Source organism: Oenanthe melanoleuca, chromosome 2, assembly GCF_029582105.1.
Source record: "Oenanthe melanoleuca isolate GR-GAL-2019-014 chromosome 2, OMel1.0, whole genome shotgun sequence".
In the NCBI taxonomy this organism is placed as follows: domain Eukaryota; kingdom Metazoa; phylum Chordata; class Aves; order Passeriformes; family Muscicapidae; genus Oenanthe; species Oenanthe melanoleuca.
In genome coordinates, this window is record NC_079335.1 from 33,587,637 (window position 1) to 33,602,787 (window position 15,151).

At 35.8% G+C, this 15,151-nt stretch overlaps 1 protein-coding gene across 2 annotated transcripts in view; it reads right to left on the reverse strand.

Moving 5' to 3' along the window:
- The window catches only part of C2H8orf34 (chromosome 2 C8orf34 homolog), a 148,145-nt gene that overhangs the window by 83,598 nt on the left and 49,396 nt on the right, over positions 1-15,151 (reverse strand). For both annotated transcript variants that reach the window (XM_056484324.1, XM_056484323.1), the window contains exons 6-7: positions 10,469-10,638; positions 6,561-6,727 (exon numbers count right to left, since the gene is read on the reverse strand). In XM_056484324.1, coding sequence (XP_056340299.1) covers positions 6,561-6,727; positions 10,469-10,638 — 337 coding nt within the window. The remainder of the gene's footprint in view (positions 1-6,560; positions 6,728-10,468; positions 10,639-15,151) is intronic.

Below are 15,151 nucleotides of genomic sequence, written 5' to 3' on the forward strand. Positions count from 1 at the left end.
TAATTGACACAATTTCCCCAGTATTCTCCTGAAGAAATTGGATGCTCACTGTTTGGATAAGTGCACTTGTTCATTGAATGAAAAACTGGCTGAAGGACCAGGCCAGAGAAAGGTGGGAAACAGAGTTACCATTCAGCTCCTGGCTGGTCACCAGTAGTGTTCCCCAGGCCTCAGTATTGGAGCCAGCCCTGTTTAATATCTTCAGCAATAATCTGGAGGAAGGGATCAAGGGCACCCCCAGTCAGTTTGCAGATGACAGCAAATGGGGCAGGAGCATCGATCTGCCAAAGGAAGGCTCCACAGAGGGATCTGGACAGGCTGGATTTATGGGCTAAGGCCAATGGTACATATGGGGTTCAACAAGGCAAAGGAGTGGGTGCTGCCCTTGGGTCACAACAACCCCACTCAGTGCCACAAGCTGGGGCAGCATGGCTGGAAAGCAGCCAGTGAAAAGGGCCTGGGAGTGCTGGTTGATGGATGACTGAACATGAAACAGCCATGTGCCCAAGAAGGCCAATGGTATCCTGGCTTGCATCAAGAATAGCATGGTCAGCAAGACAAGGGCAGTGATTGTCCCTGTGTGATCAGCACTGTGAGGCCAACCTCAAACCCTGTGCTCAGTGTAGGACCCCTAACTAAAAGAAAGACATTGAGGTACTGGAACATATTCAGAAAAGGTCAACTGATGAAGGGTCTGGGGCACAAATCTAATGAGGAGCAGCTGAGGGAGCTGGGGTTGTTTAGCCTGGAGAAAAGGAGGCTCAGGGGTGACCTTATCACTTCTACAACTTCCTGAAAGAATTGTGGGTTGTGGCCAGGTGGGGATCAGGTTATTCTTCCATGTAGGAAGTGACAGGACAAGGATCTAAGTCATGCCAGGTGAGGTTTAGGCTGGGTATTAGGAAAAATTTCTTCACAAAAGTTTTGTCAAGCATTGGAACAGGATGCCTAGGGAAGTGGCTGAGATGTGTAGATGTGGTGCATAGGACATGGTTTAGCAGTGGACATACACTTCCTCCAGTCTTGTTTAGGTACAGGTTTAAAATAAAATTTGGTTTCTTTTACAAACTATAAATTAATGACATTTCAGGCTTCTGCACATCATTATATTCAGTACACATTTATTCCTTGATAATTAATCATTCTTTTGAAGCTTTTTTATTAGCTCATGTAACTTATTTCCACTCGAGAGAAGCTAGTATCTCTAGCTATAATTGGTTTTCTCTCTCTACTGTCCCTATAGCATTACGAAGCGCAATCAACCTCCCTTTCAATCCATTTTATGCTTATCTAACCAGCAGTTGCAACAAGTGTTGCACTATGTGACTAATTCATTTAATAATTTATTTTAACATTACAAACACACTCTTAACCAAACAATAGAACTTAGCTTACTGAAATTTATTGTCAGGCAAAAAATTCTATTTAAACATCAAATACTCCTAGTATTAAGCACAGTAAAATGCAAGAGCAGGATTCTATTAGGACTTTAAACACCAAATTCCTCTTCTTTGAACAGCAAGTGCAATAGCTTTGCTTACTCCCAGATCAACTAAAATATTCTCACAGATGTTTCTGTCTCTTAGCAAAGAGAACAAGATGAAGTGAAATCAATGAACTCCACGAATGACATTAAACAGACCTGCACATTTCTCTTGCTCAGTGACTTTATATATTTGCAGAAAAAACCCCAAACCTGAATATGGTTTTTGCTGAACTTTTACCTCAAAAAGATATTTAAACCCACACCTGATGGAGCCTGAGTGCTCTTCTAAAGGACATCTGTTACACACACACTGGCACCAGTGCACTATATCTGCCACTGAAAACACAGCAGTGTATAGCACAGCCAGTCTCTCATGCAGAGGAGGCCTCCTATATCCCAGAGGTGTCATTTTCTGTACATGCCCTACACAGCACATGCCCACTGATAGTTTTGCCTATTTCCAAACAGCTTCCAAAAACAGAAGACTCAGTGAAAGGGAACATTAGGAGCAATTCAAACATCTTTCTCCCACACAATCATTCTACTTAAATCACAACAGAACAGGCTACAGGCCAGAAGACTGTTCTGAAGATGTAGTACAACTCACATCATCTTTTCCAGGGCTTTGTGGTCTCTTTTTTGAAAAATTATGTATCCTAGTCACATAATGGAGAAGTTTTTTGTTCATCTGGGAAAGGCAACAAAAACCTGTTGCTAGTATTCATGTAATTTATCATGCCTAGAGTCAGTTTCCTGCATGTTGTCAAAGACCATTAGGAACCAAAGAAATCAGGCATGTCTGTTAAACCAGAGGAAATGTACTGAAAACACTGCAGCATGCACACCCTTTAATTAAGGACTCATTAGAAAAGCAGATAGTTAAGGGGTAGACTACCAGACATTGTGTCTTATCCTTCAGGCAAATGCAATCTCCACAATATTCTATTTATCTCCTCTTGTTATATCACCAGACACCATTTCAAGGGTGTTAAAATGATTAAATAATTAACATTTGAAAGCTCTTGAAGAAAAAAGAAATTCTAAAGATTAGAAGAAGAGTTATTAAAGCAAAGAGAACACATCAGGTAGCTACCAAAGCAATAATTGAAAAGTTTATTACTAATTGAAGTGCATTTCTATCTTTAAATATTCTGGTTTACTACTGTATAGAAGGAATTACACATAATAAACATGAGGCAAACAATCACTGAACTTTCATTTAAGGTTTATACATTGTGGAAAATAAAGCATTATTTTTGTGAAACCAGCTCCAAAGAAAAGAAGAGATGGTTTTCAAGTCCTGGTGCTCCAAACACCTAAGTTCAGCTTAAATATAAGATTATTTGCATTGATATCAGAGAGGCTCTTCAGAATCATACAGACTGGCATATGTGTCAGTTGCAGGAAATTGGCTTCAGTTATCACCACCTTTCACTTCAACCACAGTTGTGTGAGTGAAGTTTCTGGGAACTCTTTGCAGTGGTGCTACAGAGTAAACTACTCCATAGCATCTGTTAACATATAATAACATCTTAGTACTGTGAACACACAGAAAGATTGGACAAAACCAAGAAACTGCTGCTTGAGCATTATGACTGAATACGATGGAATCATAGAATCATTTAGGCTGGAAAAGACACTTAATATCATCAAGTTCAACCATAAACCTAGCACTGCCAAGTCCACCACTAAACCATGTCCTTATGTGCCATATCAACACAACTTCTAAATCCCTCCAGGGTTGGTGATGCAGCCATTTCCTTGGGCAGCCTGTTAAAATGCTTGACAAACCTTTTCATAAAAAAACTTTCCCTAATATTTAACCTAAATCTCCCCTGGCATGACTTGTGGCCTTGTCCTATCACTTGTTACATGCAAGAAGACAGAAAACTCTGCCTGGCCTCCTTTCAGAAAGTTGGAGAGTGCAATAAGGTTTCCTCTGAACCTCCTTTTCTCCAGGCTAAACAAACTTTGTTCTCTGAGCTGCCTCTAATAGGCCTTGTTCTCTATACCATTACTGTGTAAAACAACAGAGAATGTCTTTCTCATCTTCCTTACTTGTAAAAACTTTAAGAATGTATATCTAAATCCAAGTGTGCTACAAAAATCCTTATACTTTTACTACGTGTATGTTTATGCACAGCAATACACTTAGACAATTTTATTCTTACAATTAGTCAAATAATTGATTTTTTAAAACCAAACAAGTCATGCTTTGGTGACTGTATAATGCATATTCACAGCAATTTCAGTGAAAATAAACACTTCAGTACTCTCCAATGTACATGAGTGAGATACTGAGGGAATAACATGATTTTAAAGTCTCAGTGGACTTCAGCCAAATGTGAGAGACAGCTTAAGCCCAAACATCATATAACTCCAGAAGGTTGCAGCATTTCTCAAAGAACTACATCAGCTCCTGGTTAGAAAACACAATTTACAAAACACAGTACTTGGCATTATGATGTGTAAAAAAAGAATCCCTTGATATAATTTTGTCCCAAACATCAACTGCATGATATATGTGAATTAACAGTTCAGTGAAGTCAAGAAGATCCTTTCCACTATGATATTATCTGTCACTAATCTATTTCAGCCACCTGCTTAACTGAACACACTTAGAATATCACCAGCATGGGAACAGCCCTCCTGTGCATCTTATCTTACATATAAAAGTGATAACTGAAATCAGAATATAGCCCTGTAACATTTTTTTTTCTTCTTTGCACATAAATTTCTTTTGAAATGGGTAACAATATAATTCTTTCTTTTATTTAGAATATAAAAGAATTCTAGCTAAAACCTTCACTGACTCGCATAAGAGATGGGGTTTTTTTAAAGAAAATATGCAAAAAGCCAGCTTCATGCTTTTAATAGCTAAATAAATCAACCAAACTCCAAAAAAGGTTCTCTTGAACATACCTAAAGATGGATGTTTGTGTTCTGCATTTTAAATATAGCGTACACTTTAAATTATCTGCTATAAATAGTAGAACTGTTTTCCCAGAATCTTGACTTAAAAGCATGAATTTTTGTAATTTTTTAAGAAAGGGCTGAATAAACAAAGAATACTGAAAAGAACAGATCAAAGAGCTTTATGCAACAATGCCCTGCAATTTAGTGATGGCAGAAAGCCATGATTTGAAATTAGTTATACTGCATATAAGTTGTGCAAAAAGCATCAAAGCAGTTAATGGATTAATGTGGTACATAATAATGAAAAAAATTCAATTGCAGTATCAAACAGTTACTGACCTGGAAAATATAGCAACGTAAAATACCTATATTTGCTGATAGAAACTGAAGTTCTCCTTCAAAGGAAAACTAAAACATCCATCCCATGTAACACAGTCATATCCTCAAATTTTGAGCACTTCTGAAGAATGTCGCCTAACCATTATATCAAATATAACACACATTCTGTCAGCAGATTGCAAATACCAAGATGCACATATTGAACTTTCTCTCAGTGGCTGTTACTATAACATGGCGATATTATAAGCACTACAAACATGGCTGTTCCTCAAATATGACAGGATTTTTCCTCAGAATCTCATATTCATTTATATAACATCCTACCCAAACTGGAGGTCCTGCTCTCAAACTTTCTTAATTTTAAGTTGATTTTGTGTAAACTTAGCCAGTTTTGATGAACTGCAGGATTAGAAAAATATTCCAGGTTTTGCATGGCACAAAACTAGAATGAATTCTTGCAATGAAGTAATTACTAAAAAAACTCTAAAACACTAGTTTGTACATTGATCATTTTGTACATTGATCATTTTCTACACAAATGTCAAGAAAATTCCTTTATACTGCATTCTTGGTTCCAGACACCTTCAGTTCAAGGTTCTGGAAGAAAATACCTCTGCATCTATTGGATACATTTTGCTCACTCTCTGCACAGAAATTAACAAAAAATCTATCCTGTATGGATAGTGATCCAGGCCATTCTCTTCTTTCTTGTAAAACAAATGCACGTATCAAACTTAAAACTACTGAAAAAATTATTTATTAATTCACAATTAATTAAGAAGAATTGTTTTTCACTTTTTTTACCATGAGAATGGTCAAGCACAGGAACAGGCTGCCCAGAGATGTTGTAGAATCTCCATCTTTGGAGAGAGTCAAAATCCACTCAGAAGAACATGCTATGGCCGATTTTTTGAGCAAAAGGTTGGGCTAGATACCTCCAGCAGTCAACTCCAACCTCAACTATTCTGTCTTTCTTTGAAGACTATAGTAATAATGCAACAGAAATATAGAAAGCAAAAAGAGCAGCATATGTTTTCCTGATTTTTAGATTAAGTTCCAACCAGAAAAAATAAAAAAATCATGCCAGAATTCATAAACTCAAAAAAGCTGAGTTATTCTGAGATTGTGAATTTTCCATGCTTTGACCCACATAAAGTTCCATAGAGCAGAAACTGTGAACAAATATTGAAATCCATGACTGCCCTTTAAGCATCATACACTGAAACTTTGAAAAATATCAGAAAAGAAAATATTAAGTACAACTAGAACTATTATTAAATACAATTAGTAATTCTAGCAAAGGAAGGCAGCAATGAGCATCAAGTCTTCCAGAGTGCAATTTAAGATACAATACAGTCTAGTGGAAAATTACAATCAAATCCTCCGAAGAGATTACAGATTCACATTACATAAGCTTTGTGTAGCTAGTTAAAAAAAAAAAAAAAATCTACTGAAGGTAAAACTATAAAACAGCTAAGAAAAAGAACCAGATAAAAGACAGTGAAGCTGATTCTGTTCCTTGTACAGAAATACATTCTGCAAGTAGAACCTGGAAGGGATTTATGTAAGAAACCAAATTAATTATGTTAAGCACCTGAAGCATTTGATTTCATGGAATTTGGATGTAGCTAGGAGTTTATTCACACACATTTATGGTCTTTGTTACATTTCTCCTGAATGTTTCATGTTAAACTCTAATAACCTTCACACAGCTGCTGAATACTTTAGCTTCAAACATAGGGAGCAGTTTCTGACTAATCTCTGTTTGATTTTTTATAATAAAAAAATTCAGAAAATACACATAATTTTTTGCAGTTACCCAGTAGTTCCATTGCATCATCTTCATTGTCAATGTCTTCTTCGGTTACAGATGGAGCTGTGCTTTGAGCAGAATCAAAGGAGTCCTGAGAAAGCATGGCAGCCAGCAGTTTCTTGTGTTGCTGCTGTTGATGTTTTAATCCTTTGGTCTTTGGCTCCATTTTTAAGCTGTGAGGGAGGAAAGCACAACTTTCTCTTACTAGTGCTCTCTTCAAAATACATCACTCATTTCCTGAGCATGGGATGTTCTAAGACATTTTGTGTTTTCAGTTTCTCCTTAGGTTTGATTTAATTTGGGTTATGTGCATTAATCAAATCTAAATAAGCTACATGTATAGAACAATAGGATGTCAATAAGTAATCAGTATTGCTAAGGCATTGATGCATAGCAAAAAGCTGACAACAAAGAACTGCTCCCTTGAGTGGTTTTGATACCATTACCCCACAGGATTAAGGGCTTTATATTTATAACAATTTTCCTGATTTCTGGAGTTGTGTCTCTGACTAAAATAACAGAGAACTAGAATTGCATAGATGCTAGAAGGGTCTAAAGCAGGACTTGCTACAGTTTGCCATTCCTGATTCTTACTGTATCAACATAAAACAGAAGTTTGGTGCCCCACATGAGCGTACCACCAGCACCTCAGACTGCCCTTATAGTCTGTTGCAAGAAGGCGGAACTGTTGCAACTGTATGATTTTTAGTACAATGAACAATTGTTCATTTCTCCAGCAAAGATAAACACTAATAAGACAAAGTGCACTTCAGAGATGAAGAATGGGCTTTGAGTTTAGGACACCAGGTTATGGATGAGGCCTCTGCAAGCTCTAGTGCATTTCACACTCTGAGACAAGAGTATCATAATAAAAACACTCAAATTCCCCATTGTGTACATACATTATCCCTGGAGGAAGTTTCCCAAGAGCCTTGCATCTTCTCAGAATCCCTCCAGGACATTTTTCATGTAGAAAACTACTAACATTGACTTGGAAATTTTCTGAAGAACGAGCTCGGTACCAGCAAGATTGCCACAAGGACTTTTCTACGGTCCCTTATCACTTATTAGTACCTTGCCTTTCTTCCTTACAGCAGCAACAGAGAGCAGTGCAAAACCAGTGACAAACACAATCTTTCCTCTGTACCAATCCAGAACCTTAAGGACAAAAAGGTGATTCTTCATCATTAATACAGCTACCTCAGCTTGGCTGCATTGTCTTTCCCGGTCAAAGCAGCAGTTAGACCTGTCCCTCCAGCTCCTCTCTCTCTTTTTTTTTTTTCCCCTTTTTTTGAGTTATTGGGTCAGGCTTTCAAACATATGACATGTCTGCTTCCGTTGCTCATCATCACTGGAATGCAAGTTTTTCAGAAGCAAATGGTGATTCTGTCACACCACACCAATGGCACTTACTCTACCAATGATTTGTCAATACCTAATCCCTTGCATATTTATATAGTGTTTCATATATGTACCATTTCTTTATGTTTAGTGACAAGTAAAATAAAACATAAGACCTGGAAATAAGGGAACAATTACAGTTTTGACTTTCTCATTCTTATATTTTAACTGAGTATTATAATTAGCTCTAAGAGTTTGCTGGATTATCCCATAAATCCTGATAAGTAATTATCAATAATCTATCACTTTTTATTAAAAGGGTTGCTAAATAAAATTTAGAAAGGTAAAATTGGAAACATTGAATGTGGATTTCATTTGCCAAATTGAAACTTATGTTTACAAAATGTAACTTAAAGGCTACAATAACTATGAAATAAATTACTGAAATACAGATGACACAGCCAAACTTTCTATAAAACTTATAACATCATTCTTTTGAGAGAAAAACATACTCTTCCCACTATTTTTGGATGCACTAGTTATTTGCTACATTAAAACTAACTTATTATTACTTAGTACTTATCTTGTGCATTTGGTGCGTGGTATATTCCAAAATTCTGCTAATAGCACTTTAATTCACAGTAACACTAAAACAGACCTTGAAGCAACTGCCAGTTATTAGTGAACAATTATTAAATATTCAGATTAACCTTGATCAACATGGTTATTTTAACCTTCATGTATAGCTGGCACCAATTTTAGTATCACCACTATCTTGAAGTTCTGCAACTTTATGATTCTTTTGCAAGATTGCAAACATGATTTTTATAAATGCCATACAAAAGCTGATGAAATGCTAATGAAGCAAAGAATTATCCCAGACATAAAATCAGTCATCCAAATGTAAATCCATATGCTGCATGTAATTTAGTAGTTACTCATTTCCACTGAAAATCAGTACTCTCACTTAGCAATACATATCTTTCAATAGGCCTTCAGCACTTACTGCACCTAAAAACAGAGGTATCAGTATCCCAGGAGTCTTTCCTGGCATCAAGTTCTCTATATTCTCCTTATTGACACACCAGGCAATCTGATTTTGTCATGATACTCAGTAAGATTCCTCAAATACTATTCTCAAAGTCATTAATCACATTTTTAATTACAGCATTAGTTATGAGGTGTCTCACAGCTTGAACAACCCTCTACAACAAAAAAAATGTGCTGCTTTGAATCATCTCTGCTGCTCAGAACTAGACCTCTTTGCTCCCTTCTGGAAATCAGAGATGCTTATTTCTTCTCCTTTCTATTGACAGAAGGGATACAATATCCTCAGTTTGCTCTGAAATGTGGAACAGATCTTTATTGAATGGACTGCTGAATAAGGAAATAGAAACCCAGGCCTGCACAATCAAGCTGCAGTGCCAGTTGCTGACTCCATTATTTTCCCAGGAACTGCACTGGAGAAACCTGGAGTCTGAGCTGTGTTGGTTCCCATCCAAGGTCTGGCTGAGGGATCATTACTACATGCTGCTACTTCTTTGAAACAGCAGTACCCACAGCTACCCTCACGATAATCTAATTAAATGAAGTACTCATGGATAACAAATATTCCCAATATGTGAGGAAAGTTAATGAATGCAGTCTGTAAGAGCACAGCTAGTGACACATTAGTTTTGATGTGGCAGGGAGGTGAATTCCAATGTAGAAGGCACATGGAAGAATGTGAAGGGAAGGAATACCTTAGACCTTTCCAAAGGGAAAATAGAGAGTTTCTGCCTTCTAAAAAAAGGAAGAAAAAGGTATCTGCTACAGCCAAAGTACTAATTATAACCCAGGAGGTATGCTACAAGGCTAAGGGAGAAACATAGGTGTTTAAGCCAATTAACAGAGGCAGTGCATAAGATTTATCCCTTTTAAAATAAGACTGTGAGTATTTAACCTTCCGTGATAAACATATCTTTAAATCACGGAAAATGGACTCCTTGTATTACAATCTCTTCCATGTTGCTGGAGCACAAATTCTTTCAGTCAAGCTCAATAAATCTGCAGAAATTACTGCAGAGAACAAAATTTCTCTTTGAGAAAAACTTGTTAATAACACCAAAAACCTAAGATGTGAAATGAAAATGAATTCAGGAAACCCTGTTAAAAATAACATAGATACTGCTTCCCTTGTCTATCTCTCCCTTAAGTGAGAAAATCAGATTTATCACTGAAGTGTCAAGAAGATTAATAAGAAGCTACTACAGCCCTGGAAAATGGAAGGCTATGAACTATCTGAATGAAGCTATACATCACAACATTATTACACAATGGACTCCAACCATGTCAAAATACACTTAGCTTTTCACATAAGAATAAATCCATAGGATTGCAAATGCGTATTAAGTTAATCATATAGAAAAGTATAAGAAGAAAAAAAGTCACATATTAATGACTTCTATTTATTCTGCACGTACCCACACTATGGCATGGGAATTCAAAAGCCCTGCATTTTGCCCTCAGAAATCGGATTTTTGTAACAAAATATACACAAAATATAAAGTTTCTAGGCCAGATCAAAAACACACCTTCCTCCAGGACTGCTGCTATCCTCGCTGTCCCACTGCTCATTTTTATTTCTTGGTATTGGTGGCTGCAGCATCTCAGCAGCCAGAGGGTCTGCATCATTCTCTTCACGGCCAATCCATTCACCAATCACACGAGGTCTGAGAAGGGGGGTGTTAAAACCTGCTGTGTCCTGAAGAGGAATAAAAAATTTACAAGAAAGTAATAATGTTTTGTTTGTTCTCAACCATAAATGTAAACAGAGAAAGGAAAAAAAAATTAAAAGCACAAAACCAATACATTGCATGATCATTTCACAAGGCTACAAAATACCAAGAAACAATGATGGACTAATGAAAAGTTCTCCATTAACAAAATTCCAAGAAATAATTGTGCACCCCGATGCTTCAAAACACTAATTTTTTATAATCGCAACTGTAGAAAAATAACTTTTTTTTTAAATAAATGCACAACTCTTAAAACCTCCAGTGTATTTTTTCTGCTAAGCAACACGAAGTCACTTGTACAAAAAAAAAAAAACCCCAGCCAAAATACTGTTGTAGATTAATAGCATCACTCTTATTTGCTTTATGAATTAATGCAAAACTAATAAACACGTCTGCATTTTGCATTTTAAATATAACCCTGCTGGGCTTTACATAATGTATCTTTCTATTCTGAAAATGGTATTAACATTTTAATAAAATGCATTCCTGAAACTGTTTCTAAACACTTTCTGGAGGACAATAAACTGGATAGGATTACAAGAAGCAAGCAAAATGTAACTGACATATTCAAAACAACAGCAATAACTTGCACAATCATATTAGGAATTTAGATTAAAGAAACAAGTTGCCTTTAAATTGTATGAAAAAGAATTCTGATGTAGTATCTGTTTTCAATTATACTAGAATGTTTGTAGATAAAAAAACCACACCTGCATACCAGAAAAAAAAAGATACAAAATTATGGGATACGAAAAATTATTTTTCTTTACTGAAATTGTGTATAGGCTACTAAAGACATTCAAACACAGTGTGCCTAATTAGGAGAGATATATTCCTATCATTTAACAAGTGAAAATTATAGGAAAGCAAATCCTTGGCTGTTACCTAACTTAGTGCCTCAATAAATATTCGTGCCATAAAAGAATGCTTTCCGAACAAAAAAGCATCTGGAACAAGTACAGCACACAGACTACACAGCCTAGAAACCATATTGTCTCTCCTTCCTAAAAACAAATCACTTTTGAAATCTACTCCTGATTGAAACAGATACAGCAAAAGCAGTTTGAAATAGAGGTCTCTGCTGAAATGAAAGTAACAAACAAACAAACAAAACCAAAAAAAAGGCGGCAAAGTGCCTTCAATATAAATATATTTACCCTCCTCTGGCTGGATGCTGCAATTTTGCTGAGCACAAGAACATCTATTTTGAGAGTCAAATGTAACCCAGGCCCTGGATCTGACTTACCCTTCTTCTTTTGCTTTCTGCAATGTGCCTGTGAGTGCTTTACCACACTCCACTCCCCATACCTCTGTCCAGATTTCTCCATCACTTGACTAATTGACTTTAACACATTGTTTGTTTTCTGCAAGGACCATTGAAAATTGAATCCATGGCTTCAGCTGGTTTAGGATACTTAACCCCTGGTGTTGAGTTTTTTATGTGCTTACAAATACATGTTTTGTGCACCTATTCAGAGCTGTGGCATAGTCAGGTAATGTGGACTAGATGACAGTCATCTCTGGGCACTTGTTAAGTGTAACTTGTCACAGGTGTGACAATTCTTGTGAGCTTAGGAAAAAAGATTATTTCACTTCATTACACAAGGTGCTTACATTAGTTTAAATATTAACCATCTGGCCCCTTCTGAGGTTTATTCCTGTTATTCTAGCAATTTTTTCTCTTCTCTTTCTCCCTAGGATAATTTCTAATTATTATTAAAAGTTGTTCCTGGAACTAGTTAGCTAGAATAACTTGCACTGTCAATCTTGCTAAAAGCTTTCAGTCCCTTAAATGAAAGAGCAAAGCACCTAAAAATTGCCCATAAGTTTTTCCTGACACTACACACTGCAAAATCAACATATGAATAAGTAAAACATGAATTCTGTGACTGTCCTTGCTATGTTAATTTCCTTCGTAGGCATTTTAGGGATAAAGTAGCACTTTCATACTCTACTTAACAGAAATGTAATTTACATTACATAGTCATGCTTTGCCTCACTTTATCACCTTGTGTTCCTTATTAAATTGTGTTAGATTAGTACACTATGGTTTTAGTGACCTAATTTATTGTTCTCCTTTCAACCGTAAAAGCAGCCTCAGTGAAATCAGTAAATGGAGTATCAGAGACAGCTCTGTTCAGAACACTAGGATGTTTATTTGGCAGTCTGTTTCAAAGGCTGCAATATATTGAAATTAAGTATTCTGTTCTCAAACAAGATTTTATAGTTTTGGTTGGTTTTTTCATATAAACTTTAGAATCTTTATTTTTTAATTAATTAATTTCCAATTTATGTTCACCCATAATTAACAGAAAAGATTGACAGTGACATTAGTGTGCACAGAAATATTTTCAGTACAGGTAGGTATTTAAATCTGCACTAAAACGAAGAGAATTATTTCATGATGCAGTCCAGGTGTCATCCACTTATCCACATCAGTGGCTACCAATTTGACACAGTCAAGCTTCCTTCTTGTGGAGAAAAGGAAAAGAAGGGAAAGACTGACAGCAGCTGATTTGCCTGTTCATACTGGGCTGAGATTTGATTGCTGGATGTAACCTCTACCTGAGAGCACAATGTTTGTTGTATCCATTTATTTACACATCACTTAAAAAGCTCAGTATTCCTATTTTCTGATATGGACTTTGAGGGAATCTCCATAGCAAGAAATACTTTGGGATGAGAAGAAATTTGTTTATTTTTATGACTTGAGAATAGTTGTTTCCTCTATTTTATTAATTGTAACCTGGTTTTGTTTTAGAATACTACATATAAGAAGAAAGTATGCCGTAAGTATGACAGCATAGAAAAAAATCTTTAATATTAACATTGAGGGTCAAAATCTACTATTAATTTTTAGATCTTCATTTGGGTCTAATTCTGGATCTCTAATACTTAAATATCTCCCATTATTGGTGTTTGAAATGACTGAAAGATATCATTGGGAATTCCATACAAATGTCACAATGTTATGACAGATCTCACTCTTCAGTGTTTTTTTTCTAGAGTTTTTTTCAGCCTAGAACTCAATGAATATTTTAAAAAAGTGAAAACATCCTAGTTCTTTTTTTGTTTACATTAAATCCTTCACATTATGCATGGAAGTGTGCAGTTTTGTAAAATCCTTCAGTAGCTTCTGTTCAGTGGCATGAGGGTGAGTCAGCTCAACAATTTGTATTATATTAAATCTGCATTTTAGTTTTAAAATATGTTACTGACAAAGCATCCCTTATTTCCTTTCCTTACACAGTGTTCTTGCAGTGCCAGTTTCTGACTTTACATGGCTTCCATGGCATAGAGACAGAGGCTGAATCATCAAGAGAGACAGAACACCAAGCTCTGCAAATCTGAAGTAAATGAAAAAAAAGATAGTCTCTACAATTAATCTATTTTTGGAAATGTTAGAACTTCTTTGGCATTTTCTGCAAGGTTACCAATGAACTCATAAATTTTCGAAGATTATGTCAAACTGAAAGACTCTATATTGACTGAAAGACTAACCTTGTGTGGCTGTATTCTTCTATCCCTGTCTTGGACAAAAGCTCTAAGTACTGACAAAAAGCTAATACTAGCAGATATTTGACAAGAATCCATTTAAATGAAACACTCTTTCACTAAAGTGATTCAGATCAAACTGATTCTCCAAATCCAAATCCTCAAGTAACTAAGCAACTAACTAATTAACTGGATTACTTGGAGGAGGAGTTACATCAACCAACAATGCTAATTAAGTACTCCCCTGACAAAAGCAACTAGAGGTTGCTGAAGCCAGAGAGAAATAATTTTTTTAAAAAAGACAATCAGAAACAAAAATAAAGAAATAAAAATAAAGAAACATACACATGCATAATCTAAACCACAGACAAAACAGCATAATTATGAGCTCTGTCATAGTTCCCCAAAATATTCCTGCTCATCAGGAAAATAAAGTGAGGAAGAATATACAGAAGAGTTTTATATGTCCCTTATAACATCTATGCGATTCTGATGTTTTAATAGAGTCCAATGCCAGGTTTGGCCATGCTGCTCTAGACTCAAGATATAAACTTGAGGAGTTAAATTATTAATCCAAATCACAGGTGAACATAATTTCAAAAATTATTCAATGCTGCCACAGTTTACATAAGGAAGCTCTAGTATCAGCATGTATTACAAAATTAAAACTTGACTACATTTATATCTGAAAAATAAACATCACCCATGAACACATTCATGTGAAATAGAAGCAAATTGTCTTTAATGTTAAAACAACTACTGTCAGGTTGTCTTTAGCTGCTTTTGGCCCAAGACAAATAATACATGAAGAAAAAAGTCACAGGAACATTTCAGAAATTAGCTTGGGTAAGGGATCATTCCCAGAAGGCGGGATTCCATAGAATGGTTCTGGCCATTTTTTAAATTTTTAACACAGACTAGGTTTTACATTAATTAAAAATCTATAAAGGATCAAACAAGAAACAGAAATGGAGTTCACTCAAG